This window comes from Aquarana catesbeiana, linkage group LG03, assembly GCF_042186555.1.
Source record: "Aquarana catesbeiana isolate 2022-GZ linkage group LG03, ASM4218655v1, whole genome shotgun sequence".
Lineage (NCBI taxonomy): Eukaryota > Metazoa > Chordata > Amphibia > Anura > Ranidae > Aquarana > Aquarana catesbeiana.
The window spans coordinates 79,155,704-79,167,756 of NC_133326.1; the positions used below are offsets into that span (position 1 = coordinate 79,155,704).

The 12,053-nt window shown below is 38.9% G+C and overlaps 1 protein-coding gene across 2 annotated transcripts in view; it reads right to left on the reverse strand.

Moving 5' to 3' along the window:
- Positions 1-12,053, reverse strand: part of ONECUT1 (one cut homeobox 1) — a 76,266-nt gene that overhangs the window by 6,776 nt on the left and 57,437 nt on the right. The window contains exon 2 of one of the 2 annotated variants that reach the window (XM_073618744.1): positions 8,295-8,399. The exons of the other annotated variant lie outside the window; for it this stretch is intronic. Coding sequence (XP_073474845.1) covers positions 8,295-8,399 — 105 coding nt within the window. The remainder of the gene's footprint in view (positions 1-8,294; positions 8,400-12,053) is intronic. 2 annotated transcript variants of the gene reach the window in all.

Sequence of the window (12,053 nt, forward strand, 5' to 3'; positions counted from 1 at the left end):
TAAAATCAGTCTGTATATGCAGTAAAGCATGCTTGTTATACTCACTGTGGATCCTAAGGAGTTAACCCTGCACATTGTGTAAAAAGGTGTTTGATCCTGTCTTCTCTAATCCTCCCCTTCTTCCACTGTCCCTAAAACATCTACTGATAGGACAGAGCCTTTGGAGTCACTCTGCACATGCTCAGTTTGGTGTTTATTGCTAGAGAGTTTTTCTTTTCTTGGAAGGGTCCATGTGATCAGCACAGGGCCAATCAGCACTGTCCAGACAGAGGGTCAGGGGTCCTGCAGCCTCATAGGACAGAGTAGAATGGAAACTGCTCCTACAAGCTAACCAGACACTGATGGAAGCTTCAAGACTGCTATAACTGCTGATGAGAAAAGGTATTTAGAGGTTTATATTTACTAAAATAATTGCATTTCCATGTTCTGTGTACTGTGGGAGACCAGTTATAGTGAATGCAGGGTCCTGGGTTTAGTAACACTTTGAAATAAAACTTGGCTTTGAGCATCAAATGGTTTAATGTGAATGAACTGATGGTCTTATAATGTCTACTGGTGAATCTCAGCTCTAAAGAAGAACACCCATGTTGTATGATCATTTCTGTGTAGACTATAGGCTCAATTAAAAAAGTATAATGTTATGTGTTATTTTTCATTTAAAGCGGAGTTCCACCCAAAAGTGGAACTTCCGCTCATTTGTCTCCCTTCCCCCTCCGGTGCCACAATTGTCACCTTTAGGGGGTCCGGGCCACGGCCCGTGACATCACGGTGGGACTCCCTCCTCCTCTTTCCTCCTCCCCCTGTCGCCTGGCCAGTAGGAGAGAGGAGCAGGGCATGCACAGTAGGGTTCCCGGTGTGAAGCCATAAGGCTGCACTGCCGGGTGCCCTTACCCGCAATGGTGGCGGCAGCACCCAACAGCTGATGGAAACATCAGCTGCGGTGCCGACATTACTGGACTCCAGGACAGGTAAATGTCCTATTGTTAAAAGCCAGCAGCTGCAGTATGTGTAGATGCTGGCTTTTAATTATTTTTTTGGGGGCGGAACACCGCTTTAATGATTGATAATTGTCAGCTCTTATGGCTGTCATTGCTAAAATTAATTGCCATTATGCAAAATAATAATCCTTATAGATCAGTAAATTAGGCTATCTATATGAGAAAGGGTAAAAGCAAAAGTTTCACAGGCAGTATGCAGGCTGGTGGCAGGAGAGTTTCTAGAAAGCCTCCCAAATATTGTAAGATTTGAACCATCAGAGCCACAAAAATGACCATATGTATATAACATGAGAAACTAGACAGTCCATTCCATACAGGTCCTGAGATTACACTTTTGCTGCAACGTTTTCCTGATATAATAAATACGAAACAAAATCTGACATCAGCAAATCAGTTTGAGAAGAACTGTTGGCTGGAGGTACACGTGGTCCCTGACAATCGACTTAACGAGTACAGTGGGAAACACATCAGAGCTTTATCTTCTAGGCTGTGCTAATTTGGAATAAAAGAAAAGTTTATAGAGAACATAGTGTGCGTTCTTCCCTTTGTTTTTACCAGCTAAGCCGAATTGTCCGAGCCTGCCCTGTCAATATTAAATCATCTCATATCAGCCAAAGTCTGTAGGTAACTTTTTTGACTTCATTTTTTTTATTAATCTGACAATAATAATTGCTTCCATAGTGTCTAGATATATACTAATCTGTATAAAGGGAAGGTAAATAGAAATCTTCACTGCCCTATAAAAAGAAATAATACAAGGGAAGACAACCTTGACTTTGAAGTACTAATTAAAGGGTAAAGATATATGAAGTTTCAGGTTGTCTCCAAAAATCTCCCAAAAATAATATTGGAAAAAAAATATATACAAGCAACAATCCAAAGCTGCCAAAATACCCAAAAGGCTTTATTCAAATGACCGTACCCATGTACCCTAAACCCTCAGAGTTTTTTTATCTTTAAGTGTTTTACCTTGTGTTTAGGCTATATGGGTACAGTCATTTATTTATTACAGGTGCTTATATAGTGCCAACAATTTACACAGCCATTTACATATATATTGTACGTCCACATCAGTCCCTGCCCTCATGGAGCTTACAATCTAAGATCCCTAACTCACATTTATGCATACACATACTAGGGCTAATTTAGACATGCATGTCTTTGGAGCGTGGGAGGAAACCGGAGTACCGGGAGGAAACCTACGCAGGCACTAGGGAGAAAATGCAAGCTCCAGGCAGGTAATACTGTGTTTGGGATTCGCACCAACGACCCCAGTGCTGCCAGGCAGGAGTGCTAACCACTTAGACGCTGTGCTGCCCTATTAAATAAACCTTTTAGGTATATTTTTTAGGTATTGGTAAATTTGGACTGTTGCTTGTATATATATTTTTGGTAGATTTTTGGAGGACACTTGAAGCTTCAAATATCATTACAATTATATCAATAATAATAATAATAACAATAATAATCAGACATGTGGGGCTTTGATTTTTTTTCGTGACAATAGTAGGAGGGGGTTAAATCTCTGATCTGAGCTCCAATACTTAAAATGTGCCTGTCCCTATGTAATCATGTCACCAAACAAGTACAGAAGGATCCAGATCTTCACAGAGGCTTTCTTTGACACTACTGTTATCAGCCCACTTCTCAAACATTGTACTCCTTTTATATGTGTAGGGTCTCTTGAACTCTCTTTTCTATAATGGAGGCCACAGCTATGGGTACAGCTGCTACAGTCTTTGTAATGATACTATTGTGTGCATAGATACTTTGTTATCTGTACTAACTGCAGAATGTTACTTCAAGATATATAGATTTATGTGCATTAATGTTCTGTTCTGTTTTCCTGTTATATTTCCACACCATTTTACACCTTCAGGTCCTAAGGATATAACTTTACTCATAAGGGGTCAATGTCCTGTCTAAAGCCTCGTACACACGATTAGAAAAGGGGACGGGAAATTCCGCTTTTGATGCCATCGTATGATAATCTGATCGTTAGTACACAGCAGTCGTCTGAAATTTTCAGAAGGGACAAACATGAAAATGTTTCTCGTATGATACCAGATAGTACAATTTTCGTAATACAATACAAATACATTAAATCACTTCCGAATTTTTATTCTGTCGTATGAGAATTTTATTGGTTTAGTAACCTATTCGCATTTGATATGGAGACTATCATGCAAAAAAAAAAAACAAACAAAAAAAAAAACGGACGATCATTTGTCCGATTATCTCATCGTGTGCATTAGGCTTAAATCTGCATGAATCAATTTCATTAAGGATATGAAGAATCACGCTCTTTGTCTGACACTAGTAATTAGAGGGTAATTACTAAGCCTGCACCTTAATTTACCATTCATGAATTTAAAGGAACTCTGATTGAAATATCTAAATGACCTCAATGAACAATTTTTTTACTTCATCAATATTTTTATTACATTTGGCATTCTTTCTGCTTATTCTATGACAAGTTGGCCTGTCCACCAATAGGCTGTGCTGTTGTGCTGTGCCTGAACTGCAAGGATTATTGCAAGTGCTAAGGCTAATTCATGGTTCAAATTCTAAAAACTAACCTCTAATATTATATATCCATGTATCTATGTATGTATGAATGTATCTATCTATCTACCAGAATAAGAGCATTTAAATATAGCAATTTAGGAATTATTTACCAGATCATGGAGTACAATAAAAAAAAAGTAAAAATAAAACACAGTAGATGAAAAAATAAAAAAATAGATGTGTCTTTACAATTGCAGTCTGCTATGTATACTGTGAAAGTGTATGTGTAGCCATAAGGGCTTGTCCACGCCAGCAGTTGAGGGCCGGTAAAACCCTGCAGTTGAGCTGCACTCAAGAGAGGTAAAGGAGGTGAAGAGAGAGACAGAGGAGCTGGGCCAGCACAGAAAGTAGAGAGGGATCGGTTGCACAAGGAGGGATCAGACTGTGCCAGGGAGTTGACTAGTCAAATGTTCAAATTCAAAGGCACACTGCAATTGAATAAAAAACATCATTATTTGAAAGGAAAATCCTGCAAGTAAGCATTTAAAGCTGATTTGTGTGTGTGGTTGTATGGTGTGGTGTGTATCCTATTACTTTCTGATGGCTGCTTTTGGTAAGAATCTTCCCTTCTCCTCTTCAAAGCTGTCAGATACTGTCTTAAGTGGCCGTCTACTTGCGCTGTAGAGGTTAACAGCAGAAGCTGCTACAGAGAAAAGGAGGAGAGTGAATGGTGCAACTTTTCTTAGCAGCAGCAGCTGCTGTGTAAGAATATGTTACCCCAACATTTCATATTCCTGATATGTGTCTGTTGTATCATGTGCTTGTGTTAAAAAGTATCCTGTTCTCTTTGGATTGCTTCCTTCGTGTGAAATACATGGTGATCCTTCCAGTCTCCCTGCTTTCCTATAAAAAAAAACTGGCCAGACTAGGCATGAGAGCACATCCATCCCAGAGTGGTCAGTTTTCTGGCTGTTCTTGGAGAACAGTCTGCCAGTCTTCCGGTGCCCATGACTTGTGCTGACTCCTGTCACCCCCCCCCCCCCCTTCCTTGCACAGCCGCTCACTGGGAAGATCAGTGTACTGCTGTTTCCCCACTCTTAGCTCTCTAAGCCTCTTTTCAAAGTTTATGTGATCACTTATTGAAAAAAAAAGAAAAAAGGGTATTTATAATGTATATATAAATATACGCAAATGCATTGTCTTTCATTTCTATTTTAAACTGAATGGGTTGTTTTACAAGGTGAGGGTTTACCAATACTTTATCCCTCACAATGCTCATAATTTTGAAGCACTGAGGCATGAGGTGTGATGTAAATGTGACAGGTATATACTCTTATCATTAAATTAAATACAAATGAACGCTATAATTAATGCAATTGAGTTGTGGTGTCCAAGCTGAATGAAAACCTTTGGTGTGTTTTTACGCCCAAAAGCTGCTTTCACCGTGCCTGCTTGTATACTTTACCCTCATTGGGATCACCAAAACACAGAATGCAAGTAATATGAAGGACAGTAGCAGATGGGACCGAAGTATGTCTGGGATGCTGGTGGCTATTGGGTTTTGGAGATCCCAAGGTGCAATGATGATCTTAGAATTTTTGCTGGAAGGATTGAGAGATGATACTTTGGAAGGCAAGTTTCTCCCACAGGTCTCCTTTAAAAGGAACACGAGTGTCCAGTATATTCAATAAACACACTTGAGGCATTATAGTTGCCTGAGCATACTATTTTATGTGCATTTTTATTGCTAATTGCTTCCTATTTTCATATGGGTATTTTACAAACAGATCTGAAGATTCTGCCACTTGTGGTTGGTTGTTTGTATGTTAGGTTTTGCAGTCAGTATCTCTGCTGAACAGCTGCTTATCAGAAATTTGTTCCAGGATAAGCCACTCCGGAGCCGATTTATTAAAACCTTCTTAAAAGAAAATTAAATTGTAAATAATCCTAACCGAACCCAACACTACCTGAATGAAGTCTGCATGTTCTCCCTGTGCTTGCATGGGTCACTTGTGGGCACTCCGGTTTCCTCCCACAGTCCAAAGTCATATGCTGGCAGGTTAATTGGCATCAGTCCAAATTGGTTCTACTATGTGTATCAATATAAAATAGGGACCTCAGATTGTAAGCGCCTTGAGGGCAGCGACTGATGCCAAATATTTAAAGTCCTGCATAAACTGTTGGCGCTATATAAATACTTCATTAATAGACATATAATGGGCAAATTTGACTGACCAGTATACCTTCATAATTAAATACTATAGAAAAAAATTAAGATTTTAGTACATTAATACACATTTATAGACTATGCGCACCACATTCACGTGTACAGTATACTACCTATGAAGACCATTGAGCCTAATATGTACAAAGATTATAGGCTTGCTATCACATTACAGTTTTTTCAAAGCCTATTATAAAGAAAACCTCAGTGTAATAATGTGTTACTGTAAAATATAAAAATGAAAATTCAAAGCAGGTCAAGGGTCATCATATATAAGAAATGTCAGTTTAAATGATCCTCTCCTCTTCCTTTAAAATCTCCCAGTGTCACACAATTATACATTTTTATACTTTTATTTTATGCTGACTAGAGTAAGATTGTGTTAGGTGTAGTATATAAAAGAAGTTTGATTATTCAAATTTTGATTGGAATTAGGAGAATCAGACTAACCTTTTTATGTTTTTAGTGTATGAAAAAATGCTATTACTTTTTTTTTCTTTTTTCATCTATGTCCTCCATTTTTTTCTTAAAGTTGGATGTTTACCAAAGAGAACAGAATTGAAGGTAATGCCACATATATATACCTCTCTAAAGTGTGTGCAGGACCTGGCTTATATAGAACTTCAAACTAGATACTCACTAACATAGCTATTTTTATGTTTTATATCCGTATTGTCCACTGTGCACATAATTATATACATAGCTGACAATATCCATTACCAAATGTTGATACATATCATTGCTACCCTGGGAGAAATATACACATCTTAATTATGTTTATAATAATTACGTTTGATGGAATAATAATTCCTTTTGGCTTTGTGAATAAATGTTTTTTTCTTTTCTGTAAAAGTTGCCATATATTTTTCCCATATATTTTCCACTTAGGATGGGCATACACTGTGTGAAATTCTGTCCTGCAACCACGAGTTGCAGGAAAGAAATTTGCAAGTTTCCCCCATCAATACAGGGGGGCAGGGGAAGCCCTCCCTGCCAGGAGAAGACAGTAATTATTGCTAGTGGCAGGCTGGTTGTATCCAAGTTGATTGATCAATCAACTTGGTACATTCAGCCTGCCCATTAATGGTTTGAATCTCAGCCAGTTTCTGCTGAACCGGCCGAGATTAAAACCGTGTATGGCCAGCCTTGGGGTTAACCTTCAACTTTCTAGGTCAGCTTTTCTCAACCTTTTTAACACTGGGGAACCCTTAAAGTATAACTAAAGTCAAGACTTTTTTTTAGTTTTGGATGGAGTGTAGAGGGATTAGAACAACTGCCAGGTTTCTATTGCTGTCTGTGCCCTTGTTAGGGAGATTCACCCTCTCTACTTGTCTGTTTACCATTGGAAATGAAAGTAAAAAAAATCCCACATTTTAGATTGTCCTCAGAACAGTAATAGAGAGGAAATTTTCCAATTGGGACACTGGTTTTGGTGACTCTGGTGACAACCAGAGATTTCCTCCCACTTCCTGTCCTTCTATGGGAAAGGAAGTAAAGGGAAATCTCTGCAATGGGACACAGATGGCAAAAATAATTCACGGTATATTAGCATGATGATTTGTGGGAAGAATGCTTCTTAGATTTGTGATCAGTGGAAAGAACCCCTCTTACAGATATCTAAAAAGATAATTGGTGCCAGTGGTTACTTATATGAGAGGAGGCTGAAATTGCTTATTGCTCATGGAACCACTACCAACCTCTGGAGGAACCTTAGTTGAGAAGGCTGTTCTAGGTCAACAAATATCTATTCAGATAATTCTCAATTCTGGCTTCAGCTGGCTCTCAGACCCATCAGAATACATTCCTCTAACACATTCGACCTGTATAGGGCTTAATCGTAGAGGAAGAGGTAAAGTGCTTCTACAATTAAGTCATGTACTGGGCAAACGTGGTGGAGGAGTGTATCCTCATGGGTTAGAAAGCCAGTTGAAGTCAGTTTGTGAATTTTTGCCTGCAGTGGTTCACACTGATGGTGTGCAGTCCTACGGGGCATCTGTGGTAACATGGTTGAGCTAAACAGGCTCTTATTAAGAGAGCATTACCCAGCAGCAGTGTCTGAACCGGCCAGGGATATACTCAAGAGCATTCTTTTGTCTTGGTTAAGATAATTCTAGTGTCACTCTTGCTGTTGTCCCAAGCACAATCTGGAATTTTGGATGCAGGTATCATCACTATGGATGACCAATTCTTTTACTGGTCAAGCTGAATTGGGTCAGCAAGTCTCAGCTAAACACATGTGAATATTAGTATGGTAAGAAATGTATAAACATTCTGTTTTTTCAATGAGAATCAAATATATATATATATATATATATATATATATATATATATATATATATATATATATATATGCATTGATATAGAGAATATGTGGTTCATATAGATCTTGGCAACAAGAACAATAAAGCTTTGGATGGAAACAATTATCTTCTGAAAGTGTAAAGACCCGAGGGACTGTTATTATATAACATAATATTATTAAGTTCCTATCCTTTGTGGAGAAAGAAAAGTAAATCAAAAGAAAGACAGGTTTTCTCCTGAAGAAATGTAGCATGTATACTCACATAAGTGATTAGACTGGGTGCTTTGTGATGGATAGCCGATCTTAACCAGGGAGTCTGCAGGCAACTGTCCAGAGTGCTGAAATACCGGATCGGCTGGTACCAAAGCTAGTTTAGTAAAGACATTAGATAATTTCAATGATAGTAGACTCCACCTCATTACAACAAATCAGTTCATTTCAATTTAGTCATCAAAAAAATTATTATTACAAACAATATCCATACATCTAGAAAGGTGCAGTGATAACAAACTAAAAAATAAAGACATGCATTTATATTTAGTGGAAGGTGATGAGAGGAAGACAATGATGATAAGAAGAAATGCCTAGGTAGAAATAGAGGTGTGACATCATTGCACTTGGAAACACACAATGCAGCACTGAATAGGCCTATTTATTAAAGCTAAAGCAAATAACATGAATTGTCACCTATAGTGACCAGTTAGATTCCAGCTGTCATTTTCTAGGATAGGTTGGAAAATTTAAATATATGACTAGTTGATATAAATGACAGCCATATTCCTCTATGCGTCAGGATTTATAAATCAGCGTTAAAGGGTCAGACTACTCAGAATTGATATTTCAGTTTGGGATAGATGCCAGTGGGTTAAATCATCATGTAGCTTCACATTTATCTCTTACATACTACATGGCAGAGAGATCTAGACAGCAGAAATCATAGCAAGACCTACTGTTATGGTCAATGCTAGAGAGACTTCACCCTCCCTGTGGAGTTATTCATTGTTGTTACATTAAGAAGACTGAAACTTCATTTGCTACGACAGGAGGAGTGAGACTCTAAGGTTAGGGGTGGGGGACAGAACTGTGTTTTTTTTTTTTAGCAGAGAGATCTCACCTGTGGAATCCCTTTAGGATATTGTAAGGCAGTGGGATGATTCAATTCACTAGCTTCCAGTCACAAGCAATCTATCAATATTAGCAGCATTGCCCTTAAAGCAGCATTAAACCCAAAGCCAAAAATGTATTATATTGAAGCTTATCAATCATTATATGTGTTGGCTGCATCAGTTTTCTTTTCTTTAGTTTCCCCCCTTTGTTTTTACATGGCGATCTGGCCAGTAACACACTTCCTGTATTAATGAGACACAACTCTGAAGGAATGAGCACAGGAGGCACAGCGGACAGCAGCATTGTTAGTCTGGGGGAGGGTAGTGGTAAATGTATTAACAGACTTAAAATGTTACTAAACCCAGGACCCTGCATTCGCTATATCTGGTCTCCCACAGTACACAGAACACAGAAATGCAATCATTTTAGTAAATATAAACTGTTAAATACCTTTTCTTATCAGCAGTACAGGCATACCCCACTTTTAAGTACTTTTAAGTACTAAAGCTGGAAAGTGCAAAATCAGGCTCACTTCTGCATAGAAACCAATGAGCTTCCAGGTTTTATTACCAAAGCTTAATTGATCAAGCTGCGAGACAGGTAAGTGCTGCATTTGATGGGCACAGTGGCTACATTTGATGGGCACAGTGGCTGCTTTTGATGGGCATAGTGGCTGCATTTGATAGCACAGTGGCTGCGTTTGATGGGCACAGTGGCTGCATTTGATGTCACAGTGGCTGCAATTGATGGGTTTTTGTTTAGTTTGTTTGTGCCCCCCCAAAAATTTTGAGCACCAGCCGCCACTGCCCCTAACCCTCTGACTGGACAGTGCTGATTGGCCCTGTGCTGATCACATGCACTCTCCAAAAAAAAAAAAAAAAACTCTCTAGCAATACACACCAAACTGAGCATGTGCAGCCTGACTCCAGTAACTCTGTCTTATCCGGACATGTTTTGGAGACAATGCAAGAAGGGCAGGATCAGAGAAGACAGGATCAAATAGCCTTTTTTACACAATGCAGAGGATGAACCCCTTAGGTTCCACAGTGAGTATAACAAGCATGCTTTACTGCATATATAGACTGATCTTACTGTTGTGGGTTTAGTAACACTTTAAATACACTAACAAATGGAAGCCAAACTCCAGCTTACACTTTAAAGGCAGCAAAAGCAAACTTTTTTTTTTCCTTTTGGGATAAAGGTTTTGCATGAATGAATAAGTCCTGATTCACACCTATGCATTTTTAGCTCTTTCTTGCATTTTTCAGTTTTGCACTACAGTCCTTTTAACATGTTTTCCTATAGAACACGTTCTGTAGTGCAAATCTGCAAAATACAAAAAGCACTAAAAATGCATAGGTGTGAATCATGCCTTAAAGCTGATCATTCTATTTACCCCTGCCAGTGTTAAGTGGGTTGTCTCACCCAAAATCCAATGTAAACTGATACATTCTGCTGGAAAGAGATTTTGCTTGTGCTTTTGAAAAACAACAGACTTGCTGGCTGAATCATTAGATGAACATAGAAGAAAGAAAGCCTAAAAAAAAAGGAAACTAATACAACCATCACATCTACTGTAAAAATTGTTAAAAAAAGTGGAAAAGTGGAACTTCCGCTTTAAGTACTCCTAGCCCCCTGACATGCCACAATTGGCATGTCGTTTTTTTGCGGGGGCTGGTACCTGGTTTTTGGAGTGGGACTTCCTGTCCCACTTCCTCCTTCCACCTTCCGACCGCCTAGGCGATTCCTATGCGGCCCCTCCCTCCCGGCAATCTTCTGGGACACGTGACAGGTCCCAGAACATTGCCTGGCCATTAATGGAGTGCAGCGTGGCTCGCATATGCGCAGTGCATGCCCGGCTTTGAAGTTGTAAACTGTCACAGCCTGGCGCCCACAATCACAATGTTGGCGCCGCAAAGAGGAGGGGGAGAGAACGGAGGCTTCGGGCGGCCGCATCGCTGGACCGTGGGACAGGTGAGTGGCTGTTTATTAAAAGTCATCAGCTATACTTTTACTAGCTGCTGACTTTTAATAAACTTAAAAACCAGTGGAACTCCGCTTTATGCTGCAATATAATACATTTTTGCTTTTGGGTTTAATACTGCTTTAAGTGGGATTTATTCATGAAGAAAAAAACAGTGGTGTTACCTACAGCAATCACGTATTTCCATTTTCTAACCTTTCATTTAACCAGAAACCTGAAAACCTAAAATCTGATAGCCTGTCATGGGAAACATCTCCACTTTCCTTTGTGCCTTTTGGTTTGGCTCCACCGTAAGTCCAGGCATGGCTGTAATGCCAATATGCCAATAATGTAATATAACATAAAAAACGCTGTGCATGCTAATGAAGAACACAGCTCTGAATTATTGTGGGCAGTAAATTATCTTTGTTATACAAAAGGTAATTTCAATTTAGTTATGTAATGATTTATAAGCCGAGTCTCAATAAGCACATACACATTACAAAAATGCTCTGCACAAGCTGGCTGCAGTAAATCATTCTTCAAGTGTGAACATCAACTATTGGGATGAAATGGCAGATTCTATTTTAGCACAGGGTAATTCAAATTCACTCGATAGCTATATTCAAAGTGGCAGCCGTGGTCAAAGAGAACATTTCAGACATGTCCCTTCATTGATTAATTGCTCTAATAGTGCAAAAAACTCAATTGGCAATAACTACCGCAATACCTCTCATACACTATATTAGGCTCTCTGAATACAAATTGCACTTCTGGCTCTCTACTCCTGGAAGGATTATAAGATCCAACATGACATGTCAGTCCAAGAGCTAGAGGTTGTTTGGTGTTAGTTTTTATTTTGGGACCTACACCAAAAAATAAAATGGGAATCTAGTTGGTTGTCACAAGCATATCATCCCACTATACTGTATATAAAGTAGCTAATATGTG